Source organism: Pongo abelii, chromosome X, assembly GCF_028885655.2.
Source record: "Pongo abelii isolate AG06213 chromosome X, NHGRI_mPonAbe1-v2.0_pri, whole genome shotgun sequence".
NCBI lineage: Eukaryota > Metazoa > Chordata > Mammalia > Primates > Hominidae > Pongo > Pongo abelii.
Window position 1 is genome coordinate 2328646 of NC_072008.2, and position 14214 is coordinate 2342859.

A 14214-nucleotide genomic window follows, 5' to 3' on the forward strand; every position below is an offset into this window, starting at 1 on the left:
CTCTTTGGGACCTCGTATTCAAAAGTCCCTAAATCATTTAGGATCCGCCGTGAAGCTGGGAAGTAAGCTCTGCTATTTGGAACACAGCTAACATGCATGCATCACTGGGCAGTTATATTTAGCTCTTGCCTTCCCTCTTGCATGACCAAGCACTGTGGTTTGCAGGGATCCCATCGACCGGGGACAGCTACTCTTATTTTTTATTTTTTATTTTCTTGAGACAGAGTTTCGCTCTGTTGCTCAGGCTGGAGTGCAGTGGCGCAATCTCAGCTCACTGCAACCTCCATTCCACCAGGTTCAAGTGATTCTCCTGCCTCAGCCTCCTGAGTAGCTGGGATTATAGGCACCCACCACCACACCCGGCTAATTTTTGTATTTTTAGTAGAGACGGGGTCTCACCATGTTGGCCAGGCTGGCCTCCAACTCCTCTCCTCAAGTGATCCAACTGCCTCGGCCTCCCAGAATCTTGGGATTACAGGCGTGAGGCACCACACGCGGCCAACAGCTACTGTTTTATGGAGGAGCCCCTGGGGTCCCTCACGCCTCTGGGTGTCTGAACTTCTCACCCTACTTAGATCTTAAGTCCTTATTCATTCTTGGTCACTGATGTCATTCACCCAAAGCACTGCCTCCTGAAGATTTTAGAGGGATTCCTAGAACATTTGAATAGATGCTGGTGTGGAGAAAGTTAGACTGTAGGGGTGGAGTTTCCCTGTAATCTCCCATCATTCCAGCATTTGACATCCACAAACATTATTTAGAGCGTGAAATGGAGAGTCCTAAACAGCTTTCGTTCGGATCTCAAGACTTTAAATGAGCTGCTCGTGTTTATTTCCCCGTTCTTGCTGTGGGGTTTTGGGCAGTGCATGGAAGACAATTGCCTCCTACCTGGTGGGCGGACTAGTGGGAAATGGTGTTTGGTTGTTTCTTTTTTTTTTGAGATGGAGTCTCACTCTGTCACCCAGGCTGGAATGCAATGGCTCCATCTTGGCTCACTGCAACCTCCACCTCCCGGGTTCTCCTGCCTCAGCCTCCCGAGTAGCTGGGATTACAGATGTGCACCACCACGCACAGCTAATTTTTGTTTTTTTTTAGTAGAGATGGAGTTTCGTCATGTTGGTCAGGCTGGTCTCGAACTCCTGACCTTGGATGATCCACCCGCCTTGACCTCCCAAAGTGTTGGGATTGCAGGCGTGAGCCACCGTGCCCAGCTGGTGTTTGGTTGATTGAATGGCAGTTTTGAGCAGGACCCAAATGGACAGATGACCACATTCAAGGAGATGCCTATAAGAGACGTATGATTAGAATCACGTTGGAAAAAAGCAAACAGCAAAACATTCTTCTCCCCTCTTGCTTCTTCTAGAAGTAGTGGAGGGGTTAAAACAGTAGGGACTTAATGGAAGGGAATTTTTGTTTGCTTTTCAATGACATTTCTTTTTCTTTTCTGAAACTGTTCAACTCACAGCATAATATTCAACCAGGAGGTAAGGAAGGCTTGTTTGCCAGGACAGGATGCGTAATATTTTAGATGTTGTATTTCAAACTCTCTGGCTTTTTTTTTTTTGGGACGGAGTCTCGCTCTATCGCCCAGAATGGAGTGCAGTGGTGCAATCTTGGCTCACTGCAACCTCTGCCTCCCGGGTTCAAGCAATTCTCCTGCCTCAGCCTCCGAAGTAGCTGGAATTACAGGTGGCATCACCACACCCGGCTAATTTTTGTATTTTTAGTAGAGATGGGGGTTCACCATGTTGGACACACTGGTCTCGAACTCGTGACCTCAGGTGATTCCCCCACCTTGGCCTCCCAAAGTGTTGGGATTATAGGCGTGAGTCAAAGCACCCGGCCTCTTTTTTAGAATCCCAGACAATTGTTGAACACTTTTGGATTAAACTACAAAATCTCTGATTGATGATTCTCTGAAAATCTTTAGGTCAACCCAAATTGGATTCATGAGTTGCAAAGGATGTTTATTACCTTGTGCGTGCAGACGTAGGAACTTTTGGGATCTTGTAAGCCTATTTCATATTCACATCCTGTATTAGTCCGTTTTCACACTGCTATGCAGAACTGCCGAAGACTGGATAATTGATGAAGGAAAGAGGATTAATTGATTCACAGTTCAGCATGGCTGGGGAGGCCTCAGGAAACTTACAATCATGGCAGAAGGGGACGCAAGGCACCATCCTGTTATCATGAGAACAGCATGGGGGAACCTTCGCTATGATTCAGTGACCCCCGGCTAGTCTCTCCCTGGACACGTGGGGATTATGGGAATTACAATTCAAGATGAGATTTGGGTGGGGACACAGAGGCTCACGATATCACATCCAAAGACACACAAACTCGGGAAAGCACCCAGGAGGCTTAATAGACTTGATTTTGTCAAAAATTTAGAAATAGAATTGGGAAAAGGAAAAACAACTTTTCCTCTACCTTATCCGCCCCGCCACCCCTGGGTCTTGGTCTTGGGTGGAAGCATTTTCTTTTTTTATTGCAGGAGGTGGGGCAGGCATGAACAATGAAAGTTCTCACTGGGTAGAAACAATTTTCCTAGATTTTTCAAGAACAAAAGCAAATGTGTCCCGGCGAGGTGGCCCACACTTTGTAATCCCAGTGCTTTGGGAGTCCAAGGAAAGAGGATTGCTTGAGCCCAGGAGTTCAAGATCAGCCTGGGCAACATTGTGAAACCTCATCTCTACAAAAAATGTAAAAAATTAGCTGGGCGTGCTTGCGCCTGCCTGTGGTCCCAACTACTCTGGAGGCTGAGGTGTGAGGATTGCTTGAGCCCAGGAATTGGAGGCTGCAGTAAGCCGTGATTGCACCACTGCACTCCAGCCTGGACGACAGACAGAGACCCTGTCTCTAGATATAAAAATAAAAATACCTTTTTTTTTTTCTGAGACGGAGTCTCACTCTGTCACCCAGGCTGGAGTGCAATGGCGTGATCTCAGCTCACTGCAGCCTCTGCCTCCCGGGTTCAAGCGACTCTCCTGCCTCAGCCTCCCGAGCAGCTGGGACTACAGGTGCGTGCCACTACGTCCAGCTAATTTTTCATATTATTAGTAGAGACGGAGTTTTGCCGTGTTAGCCAGGATGGTGTTGATCTCCTGACCTCGTGATCCGCCTGCCTTGGCCTCCCAAAGTGCTAGAATTACAGGCATGAGCCACTGTGCCCGGCCCCCAAAATAATTTTTTTTAAAAAAAGCATCCTTTCTGAAGAATTGGCTCAGGGAGTCCAAGATTCACTTTATACTACTGAGATGCTAGGCTAATTTTCTTCTAATATTTTCTATAAGTCTTTTATTCTGATGCCAAATTAACAGAAGGTCCAACTTTCAATTCCTGGTTTGCTTTCTAGTTGTCCAGGTATTGATTTTCTTGGCCTTTTGTAAATGCACAAAGCAAAGGGCCAAAAAGAAAATAAAATAAAGCATAACAAAGAGAAGCAAGAGATGGTGAAACCCCGTCTCTACTAAAAATACAAAAATTAGCTGTGCATGATGGTGGGCGCCTGTAATCCCAGCTACTTGGGAGGCTGAGGCAGGGAATTGCTTGAACCCGGGAGGCAGAGGTTGCAGTGAGCCAAGATGGTGCCACCGCACTCCGGCCTGGATAACAGAGTGAGACTCTGTCTCAAAAAAAAAAAAAAAAGAAAAAGAGAAAGCAAACAAAAACAAGGCACTATTCTACAAATACCAAGACCCTACCTCAAAAGAGGACCTTTCCAACTGCATCCACTCACAGCTTGGTTTTTATACCTGAATTATAAAATGAGTTTAATGTTTATCTCAGTGACATGGTTTTGTTAGTAGACATGGAATTGCGATGTTGGATCGAGTTATCCGGAAGACGAAAGATGTCAGAGCCCTCAGCCTCTGTGGCAGGATTTTGCTTTATGGGTTTGATTTCCGGGATGGTGATTTTGAGATCTGGCAACCGCATAGGTTCATGGGGAGCTTGGAGATTTCATTAGAAGGATGTGAGTATAGGATGCCCTGGTCCTTCAAGAAACCATGGGCCAGGCGCGGTGGCTCATGCCTGTCATCCCAGCACTTTGGGAGGCCGAGGCGGGTGGGTCACCTGAGGTCAGGAGTTTGAGACCAGCCTGGTCAACATGGTAAAACCCTGGTTCTACTAAAAATTCAAAAATTAGCCAGGCGTGGTGGTGCACACATGTAATTCCAGGTACTCGGGAGGCTGATGCAGGAGAATCGCTTAAACCCAGGAGGCAGAGTTGCAGTGAGCTGAGATCGAGCCACTGCACTCCAGCCTGGGGACAAGAGCGAGACTTTGTCTCAAAAAAAAAAAAAAAAAGAAAAGAAAAGAAAAGAAACCATGCCCAGTTTTGAGGATACTGTTATTCTACCAGACAGGCTCATTTTCCGGGACTGTGTCATTGCATTGAAATTTGTGGTGTTTGTTAAATTTGTATTAAAATTAGTCCCAGGTGAGTGGGTAGACATAGGTGAGTCTTCCGCATCTTTCCGACAAGGAGATGCCTTCATCAAATCCTGTGACTTGATATAGATTTACTGAGAAGCTTTGCAGTGTTATATTTTGGGGTTCACGGATTAGAAACTCCTTGTGGAATCAGATGGCTCTCTGTCTGTTATAGGCTGGTGCAAAAGTAACTGTGGTTTATGCCATTAAAAGTAATAGCAACATAGCAAGACCTCGTGTCTACAAAAAATGTAAAGAAAAATTAGCTGAGTGTGGTGGCTCCCAGCTAATTTTTTACCTTTTTTTGTAGAGACAGAATCTTGCTATGTTGCCATTACTTTTAATGGCAAAAACCACAATTACTTTTGCACCAGCCTCCCTTCCTCCCTTCCTACAGATTTGAGTTTGTGGTGCTTGGGCTTCTCCTGGTTTTTGTCCATGTGCTATGAAGGGGCCTGTTTAAGCTGCTTCTCTCATGCACTCGGGGTCTGTGACTTTGCATCTGGATGTGTTGGCTTCGTGGAGGACCTGGCTCAGACCACTAACCGCACGGAGCCTGACCACTTCCCACAGAGCCCAGCTTCCGTGGCTGGCACGGGGTGCTCAGGACGCTGTCCTTTGGCTGTGGTGGCTGGTCCTACTGCTCTGTTTACCAGGGTCCTGGGCTCACAGTGGGTTTCTTGAGGCTTTGGCAAGATGGGCGATTGGCTCTCCCTGTCTCCTTCTTTCTCTTTCTTCTTTTCTGCCTTTCTTCCTTCCCTCCTCCTTTCTTTCCCCCTCCCTCCTTCTTTTCTCTCTTCCTTCCCTGCTTTTCTCTTTCTTCCTTTGCCCTCAGTTCTCCCTCTCTCTTTTCATTCTTTGTTGAACTCTCCCTCTTTCTTCCTCCCTCCCTTCCATTCTTCTTTTCCTCCTTTTTTCCTTTTTCTCTCTTCCTTTTTTCTATCTCTTCCTTTCTTCCTTCTCTTTTCTTCTTATGTACCTCTTTCTTTTTTCTCTCTTCCTTCCTTCCTTTCCTTCCATCCCTCCCTCCTTCTTTCCTTTTTCCTCCCTCCATCCCTTCCTCCTTTCCTTCCTTCCTTTCTTTTTTTCTCTCTGTTCTTTCGGTCTCTCTTCATCCATCTCTCCTTTTCTTACATGCCTCTTTGCTTCCTTCCTTCTTTCTTCTCTCCCTCCTTCCCTCCTTTCCTTCCTTCCCTTCCTCCTTCCCTCTCTCCTTCCCTTCCTCCCTCCCTCCCTCATTTCCTTCCTCCCTGCTTCACTTCTTCCTCCCTCCCTTCCTCCATACCTCCCTGCTTCCTTTCTTCCAACCTCCTTCCCTCCTCGTTCCTTCCCCCTCTTTCTGCCTTCCTCCATCCCTTTGTCCCATCCCTCCTTCCTTCTTCCCTCCTGCTCTCCCTGTTCCCTGCCTCCCTCCCTGCCTTCCTCTGTCTCTCCCTTCCTCCACTCCTTAATTTTGGTTTCCACTTCCCACTCTCACACTTTGAGCCTCTATCCCGTTACTTCCTTGCTCAGAGCAGCTCTTTCTAACACCTCCCTGCTGCTGGGAGCCCCAGCGCACAGCAAAAGCAGACCCAGCGTCAGTTTACTTTTTTTATTATTATTTTTTGTCTTTTTCAACTTTCCATTTCAGATGGCTGAAGACCTAGGGGTGAGCAGAGAACCCAGCCCAGGCCTGCGGAGCGTCCTGACCGTAATCGTTTTATCTGCTAAGATGCAGCCTTAAAGCAAACCCTTCCATCTGCCGCTCCCCTCTCCCTGCTGGCAAATTCCCACCACAATGGGATGCTCAATCACATGGCAGATTCTCTGCCTTCAGTTCCATATGCTTTTGCCTTTCTTGATGCACAGAAGCTCATTATAGCAAATCATATTTCTGCATAAGAGCTTCAGAAAATGAAGAGAAATGCAGATATTTTCTTTTAAACGTAAATCTAACAGAAACAGGGCAGTGACTTCCATGTTTTAATGAGTTTTGTCCCTAAGTCCATCCCTGCCAAGGGAACAAAGTGGGGCCCGGGGTGGCCACCCTCTTCCCTGCAGTGTCCTAGGTTAAGCTCACTCACATCCTAAGGATTTGACCTTCCAGGTCATGCATGGATTTTTAAATCTTCAACCTTTTCAGCCCTTGACTTGCATTTCTCACTGCACTTCCTATGAAGCGGTTCTTAACTCTTTCTTTGATCAGTGTTCCAAGCAGGTGCACATCTTGGTTCCTAGAAAAACAAAATTCATATGTTGAGGAATCACCTAAACATCTCCTGATGTTCACACTCTAAGGCGTGTTGGGAATTGGTGGGTGGTCAGGTCCCTATTCACACATTTGAGCACGGAGCCTCTGCGGCCGTCTTCCTTGGATTCTCTCATGTCCCTGAAACACACAAATTGTACCTGGATTTTCCTTCCGTTTCCAAAGGCCACCAACTTGTTCTTCAATGTAATTTATTTTAACTTTTTTTCTTTCTTTTACTTTTCTTATTTTTTCTTTCTTTTCATTTTTTTCTTATTTCTGTTCCTTCTATTTATTTTACTTTTCTTATTTGTTATATGTTATTTCTTTTCTTACTTTTCTTCTTTTTTCATTTTTCTTTCTTTTTTTTTTTTTTTTCTTTTTTGAATTGGAGTCTCACTCTGTTGCCCAGGCTGGAGTGCAGTGGTGCAATCTTGGCTCACTGCAGCCTCCACCTCCTGGGTTCAAGCGATTCTCCTGCCTCAGCCTCCCGAGTAGCTGGGACTACAGGCGCATACCACCACACCCAGCTAATTTTTGTATTTTTAGTAGAGACGGAGTTTCTCCATGTTGGCCAGGCTGGTCTCGAACTTCTGACCTCAGGTAATCTGCCTGCCCCAGCCTTCCAAAGTGTGTGAGCCACTGTGCCTGGCCCTTTTTCTTTTTTCTTGTTTTTTTTTCTCTTATTTCTTTTTTCTTATTTGTTTTCCTTTTTATCTTATTTCTTTTACTTATTTTTCTACTTTTATTTCTTCTCCGTTTTTCTTCATTCTTTTCCTCTTATTTCTTTGACTTTTCTAATTTCTTTTTTTTATTTTCCTTTTTTTTCATATTCCTTTTAATTTTTTCTTACTTCTTTTACTTTTCTTATTTGCCCTCCTGTGGAAATGAGGCATAGCCTCCCTTATGGTTGAGCCGTAGTTCTAGCTGAGCACAGATGGTTTGATCCTCCTGTGTTGGGGCATTGTATGGTGTGAGGGCACAAAACCTTGACCCACATGGGTCTGGTCACCTTCTCACAGAGGTCACCTTTACAGCCCCCCACTCTTTGAAGGATGTGTCCCAAGGTGTCTCAAGTCTGATGCAATGAAAGCTGCCCCCCAATGACCACAGGACTGAGTCCAGAATGTCCTGCATGTTTCCCAGAGTGTCTGTCCTAACACCACTTAAAGATTAGCCACTGCTAGACAGTGATCCTCAGGTATATGGTCTCAGGATTGGCCCCAAGTGCATGGTGTGTGTGTGTATAAATATATCTTCACAAAGCATAGGGACCCATTAAAGCCATATTGCTTTGCTGAATGGTTCTAATAGCTACAGATGATTTTTAGCCTGAAAGAAAAGCACCACGAATTGTTTGAAGTTGACTTGTCAGATGTGGCATGCTTGGTCTAAGTTTTGACAGGAAGGGTATGTGGGTGGGGGTGTACGGAGCATCTCATTAGACCAGTTCTCCTCCTGAGAGGTCCGTGATGTTGGAACTGTTGCCCCCAAATGGACTTTGCCCTTGGGAGACTTTATACTTTTCAATGGACTTTTTCCCTCTTTAAAACTCGCCAGCTTTTATGTAGTGTTTTATAAAATTACTGGAATAAAAAGAACATCTTTTATGCTTTTTAACCAATGAGGGGAGAGGGAGAAATTATTTGTCCTCTGAAATGAATGCAGGTTTTCAATTTCTAGCCGGGACAGTTTGCTGCAAAATGCACCCGTGTTGACAACTTGCCACTGGCAGAACAAATGACATTTGTGGTGAACATTTTCGGATTGTTTCGAATATTCTTCTCTTCCGGGGGGGTTTCCTCTCTTTTTCTTAAATCAAAGAATTTGGCCTCTTTGTGTGGGAGTCATTTAGTGGTTAGGGGAGAACAGTTGAAACTGTGGAGTTCACATAGTATAAACTGGCGAGGCTGTCTCTGCTGCTGTCATTAAAAGTTACGCTGCTGGCTCGGCACGGTGGTTCACACCTGTAATCCCAGCACTTTGGGAGGCCGAGGCGGGCAGATCACGAGGTCAGGAGATCGAGACCATCCTGGCTAACATGGTGAAACCCCATCTCTACTAAAAATACAAAAAATTAGCTGGGCACGGTGGCGGGCGCCTGTAGTCCCAGCTACTTGGGAGGCTGAGGCAGGAGAATGGCGTGAACCCTGGAGGCAGAGGTTGCAGTGAGCTGAGATCGTGCCACTGCGTTCCAGCCTGGGCAACAGAGCAAGACTCTGTCTCAAAAAAAAAAGTTACGCTGCTGCACCATACAAACGTGTTCCTTTACGAAGGCATTTGAACCACAGATGGGGCTGTTTTACAAATAGCATGGTCTTTGTGAGTGGGAAACGCGTGGCCACAGATTCGATGAGCTGCTGCTGCTTCCCTTTGTGTTGAAAATGTGGGTGTTCCTTCACACCAACACTGGAAATAAATAAATACCTATTGATCTGTGCATCTCTTACGTGTTTCCAATTCTGTTGGCTTATGCTGTGGGTCAGAAAAGAAGTGACACCGACAACATTTGGGGAGTTGACCCTGTTTGCATTGTGGCATGTTTGAAACATTTTTTAATGGAAATTTGGGAATAGAGGGCCAGGCGCGGTGGCTCAGGCCTGTAATCCCAGTACTTTGAGAGGTCGAGGTGGGCGGGGATCACAAGATCAGGAGATCAAGACCATCCTGGCTAACACGGTGGAACCCGATCTCTACTAAAAATACAAAAAATTAGCCAGGCGTGGTGGTGCATACCTGAAATCCCAGCTACTCTGGAGGCTGAGGCAGGAGAATCGCTTGAACCCGGGAGGTGGAGGTTGCAGTGAGCTGAGATTGTGCCACTGCACTCCAGCCTGGGCGACAGCGAGACTCTGTCTCAAAAAAAAATAATAATAATAATAAATAAATAAATAAATAAATTTGGGAATAGAAATAAGACTGGGAAAAAATGCTGGAGGAGGAAGAAAACCGGGTACACAAGACCCCTTGGCTGTCTTGTCCTTTGATGGCTGGGGCAGTTCTTAGTGGTCTGAGTCTTCACTCACCTCTCTGCATTCTGAGGGAGGTAGAAGAGGGGACAGGAGAGCCAATTCAACCTGAGAAGGATGATCGGTGGAGGTGGGTAAAGGAAGAAAGTCCCCTTTCCCCAGGTATTGAAAAGATGCTAATCTGCTGAGATTCTTTGCATTTATTTTTATTTATTTTAATTTTTATTTTGAGACAGTCTCGCTCTGTCACCAACGCTGGAGTGCAGTGCCACGATCTCAGCTCACTGCAACCTCCACCTCTTGGGTTCAAATGATTCTCCTGCCTCAGCCTCCCAAGTAGCTGGGACTACAGGTGCACGCCACCACGCCCAGCTAATTTTTGTATTTTTAATAGAGATGGGGTTTCACCATGTTGGCAAGGATGGGCTGGATCTCTTGACCTCGTGATCTGCCCGCCTAGGCCTCCCAAAGTGCTGGGATTACAGGTATGAGCCACCGTGCCCAGCCTCTGCATTTATTTTTATTTATTTATTTATATTTTTATTTTGAGACAGTCTTGCCCTGTCACCCAGGCTGGAGTGCAGTAGTGTGATCTCAGCTCACTGCAACCTCCACCTCCTGGGTTCAAACGATCCTCCTGCCTCAGCCTCCTCAGTAGCTGGGAGTATAGGTGCATGCCACCACGCCCAGCTAAGTTTTGTATTTTTCAGTAGAGACGGGGTTTCACCATGTTGGCCAGGCTGGTCTCGAACTCCTGACCGCAAGTGATCCACCTGCCTCAGCCTCCCAAAGTGCTGGGATTACAGGCGTGAGCCACCACGCCCAGCCGTCTGCATTTGTTTGATGAGTTTGGGGGCAGTTATAAATAAGAATCTTATTTTCAAAGATGCACGTACTTTTTTTTTTTTATAGAAAGAGCTTCCATGTGCGTGTTCCTCAGTGTTTAGGGAGAAGAAAGCAACCCTTAAAACAGAGGAAAATGAAGCTGCTTGGATTACCCTGTTGAAGTTCATCTCTGCCTGTGCCATGCATGAAAAAATACTGGCAAAGTCTTCACTTAGATGAGTGTTAGACTCCATGTTCCCAGTGGGTCTTGGGGTTCAGAACTGAGTGCTCTCATCCAAGCAATAGGAGCGTCGACCTCAGGAAAGCCCAAGTGTTTTGTGTGTATTTTGAGGAGTGGGTTCTCTGTTGCGCTGAGCCTCTCTGTGTGTTTTCTTCTTGTTTTCAGCAGAACAAGGGGAGGTGGACATGGAGAGCCACCGGAATGCCAACACAGAGCCAGCTGGTAAGAAGGACGGGGAACGGCGGCTTGCACACATGGCCAGTGTTCCCATTTTATCTTCTCCATCCTCTCCCATCTTGCTGTCCTGCACACATTCTCAAATTTGGTTGCATGGCTTTGAATGTCTTCCTTTATGTCTCGTTGCTTTTGAGGGATACTTTCAAAAGACAATGAATGTGTAAACTTCCTAGGGCCTGGGCCTTCAGAGAAGACCTGTATGTGCCTAAGTCTCTGTTTAACAAAATAGTAAGGAAGTTTTCCCAGGAGTTCGAGACCAGCCTGGCCAACATGATGAAACCCTGTCTCTACTAAAAATACAAAATTAGCTGAGTGTGGTGGTGGGCACCTGTAATCCCAGCTACTTGGGAGGCTGAGGCAGGAGAATCGCTTGAACCTGGGAGGTAGAGGTTGCAGTGAGCCGAGATCGTGCCATTGCACTCCAGCCTGGGCGACACAGTGAGACTGTTTAAAAAAAAAAAAAAAAGTTCCAAGTGGCACACCACTGGTGCATCGTTGGGAAGTCCACAGCTGGCTGGTGTGTACTGGGAATCAAAAGTCCATCTTCTGAAATATAACTTGTTAAGTTTTGCTGTCACCTTTTTTTTGTTGTTAGAGATAGGGTCTCACTCTGTTGCCCAGGCTGGAGTGCAGTGGCATGATCATAGCTTACTGCAGCCTCAACCTCCTGGGCTCAAGGGATCCTCTCACCTCAGCCTCCTGATTAGCTGGAACCACAGGCGTGCACCACCATGCCCGGCTGATTTGTTTTTTTTTATTTTGTAGAGACAAGCTCTCACTAGGTTGCCCAGACAGGGTCTCACTATGTTGCCCGTCGTGAGCTCAAGCAACCCTCCCACCTCAGCTTCCCAGAGTGCTGGGGTTCCAGGCGTGAACTACCGCACCCAGCCTGCTATCACCTTCTAAAAATCCTCTCAACCAGGTGGAAAATGTGGTTAAGAAGAGACTTTAATTCGTGAGAAGCTTCTCGGGGTAAAAGGCAGGCATTTTGCCATCAGAACCACTTTTGAAAATGGCAAGAAAAAAGTTTATGTGTGTATATATGTGTGTGTATTTTTTTCTTTTATTTGTGCATACATTGGAACTTTCTCATTTGCCTGAGAGATGCAGCGTTTATTTTTAATAGCAGCTGTCAAATTGAGAGGTATTTTTAATGAAATGATTTAAAGTATTTTAATTTTTTTTCTTTTTGAGATGGAGTCTCTCTCTGTCACCCAGGCTGGAGTGCAGTGGTGCGACCTCTGCTCACTGCAACCCCTGCCTCCCAGTTTCAAGTGATTCTCCTTCCTCAGCCTTCTGAGTAGCTGAGACCACAGGCACCCACCATCATGCCCCACTAATTTTCTTTCTATTTTTAGTAGAGACGGGGCTTTCGCCATGTTGGCCAGACTGGTCTCGAACTCCGTACCTCAAGTTATCTGCCCACCTCGGCCTCCCAAAGTGCTAGGATTACAGGCATGAGCCACCGTGCCTGGCATTCAATTTTAAAGATAGAGACTTCTAGAAAGTTAGTGTCTCGCCAGACGCGGTGGCTCATGCCTGTAATCCCAGCGCTTTGGGAGGCTGAAGGGGGCAGATCACCTGAGGTTGGGAGTTCGAGCCCAGCCTGACCAACATGGAGAAACCCCGTCTCTACTAAAAAAAAAAGAAAAAAAAAAAAATTAGCCAGGCACCATGGCACATGCCTGTAATTCCAGCTACTCAGAAGGCTGAGGCAGCAGAATCCCTTGAACCCAGGAGGCAGAGGTTGTGGTGAGCCAAGATCGCGCCATTGCACTCCAGCCTGGGCAACAAGAGCAAAACTCTGTCTCAAAAATAGTAATAATAATAAAAGAAAGTTAGTGTCTTGTTGACTGCTCTTTCGAGTCAGGGAAAGATGTTTAGAACAAGCTATATCTTAAAGAGAAAAGGAAGATTTCTTCTGCCCACTGTAATGAAGTTGTCTGGCTTCATTAGCCAGTACATTGGTATATATGTGTGGGGCCCTCGTTACTTGAAGGGCTTGGCATTCCAGTGTTTTCTGCCACCATTGCTCTTAATTCCTTCTTCCAAATCCCAGCTTCTCCCTCCAAAATAGTTTTAAGACTGACATGCAGAATAAAGTTTCCAAAACTTAAATGAATGGACCAGAAAATCTCAGCCCAGCATCATTGCAAATCAATAAAAACCGCACACTGTCATTTAGAAGATTTATTCTTCCATTTGGTAAGTTATAGGCATTTGTTAGTGTCTCTGTGACGTCGTTAGTGGAAATTGCCTTCTGCTGTTTTCCTTCTGCTGTTTCTGCAGTATCCTTTTTTTTAATGAATGGTATCGTTCAATGAAATTGATTGAATTGACTGAGATTTAGGGTTTTGCTTTTTCGTGATGAGTTTTGGGCCCATTTTTCTTATGCAGAAATAAAACCACTGGCTCCTGAAAGTTTTAGGAACTGTGTCCACGTGAGTGCTCAGGGAACTGGGAATGACTTTCTTTTGTCTCTGTCTCCCACAGTTCAGCGTACTCTTTTAGAGAAATAGAAGATTGTCGGCAGAAACAGCGCAGGCGTTGGCAGCAGGGTTAGAACAGCTGCCTGAGGCTCCTCCCCGAAGGACACCTGCGTGAGGGCAGAGATGGAGGCCTTCTGTTCATGGCAGATTCTTTGTTTTAATCTTGCGATGTGCTTTGCTTGTTGCTGGGCGGATGATGTTTACTAACGATGAATTTTACATCCAAAGGGGGATAGGCACTTGGACCCCCATTCTCCAAGGCCGAGGGGGGGCGGTTTCCCATGGGATGTGAAAGGCTGGCCATTATTAAGTCCCCGTAACTCAAATGTCAACCCCACCGAGGCACCCCCAGTCCCCCAGAATCTCGGCTGTTTACAAATCACGTGTCCATTGAGCACGTCTGAAACTTCCCTGGTAGCCCTGACTTTTTTTAAATTAAAATAAGGTAAGCCCTTCAATTTGTTTCTTCAATATTTCTTTCATTTGTAGGGATATTTCTTTTTCATATCGGACTAATAAAAAGAAATTAGAAACCAAGTACTTTTTTATTTTACTTCAATGTTTTGCCGTGGGTGGATGTTAAAGAAGGCCGTGGTAATTTACAGGATGGGTTCCAAGTTTTCTTCTGGGGCTTTAAGGCAGATTTCCAGCCTAAGTGCTAGCTCTTTATTTCCAAAATGTCCTTCTTGGGCTCTTTTCCTTTCCCGTGTCCTGCCACATCAGAACGGGTACTCTTCTGCACCCAGATACTCCCAGCCAGATACTCTCCTCCATCCAGAAACTCTG

At 45.9% G+C, this 14214-nt stretch overlaps 1 protein-coding gene across 6 annotated transcripts in view; it reads left to right on the forward strand.

Annotated features, from left to right (window-relative positions):
* CD99 (CD99 molecule (Xg blood group)) overlaps positions 1-13965 on the forward strand; it is a 51335-nt gene extending 37370 nt beyond the window's left edge. For 2 of the 6 annotated variants that reach the window (XM_024241547.3, XM_024241549.3), the window contains 2 exons: positions 10868-10924; positions 13433-13965. In XM_024241547.3, coding sequence (XP_024097315.1) covers positions 10868-10924; positions 13433-13458 — 83 coding nt within the window. In that variant the 3' untranslated portion in view covers positions 13459-13965. Of the gene's footprint in view, positions 1-6070; positions 8292-10548; positions 10658-10867; positions 10925-13432 lie in introns of those variants that run through there. The other 4 variants (XM_024241548.3, XM_024241550.3, XM_054544279.2 and 1 more) reach the window with 3 other exon arrangements.
* The last annotated feature ends 249 nt before the right edge of the window (positions 13966-14214 follow it).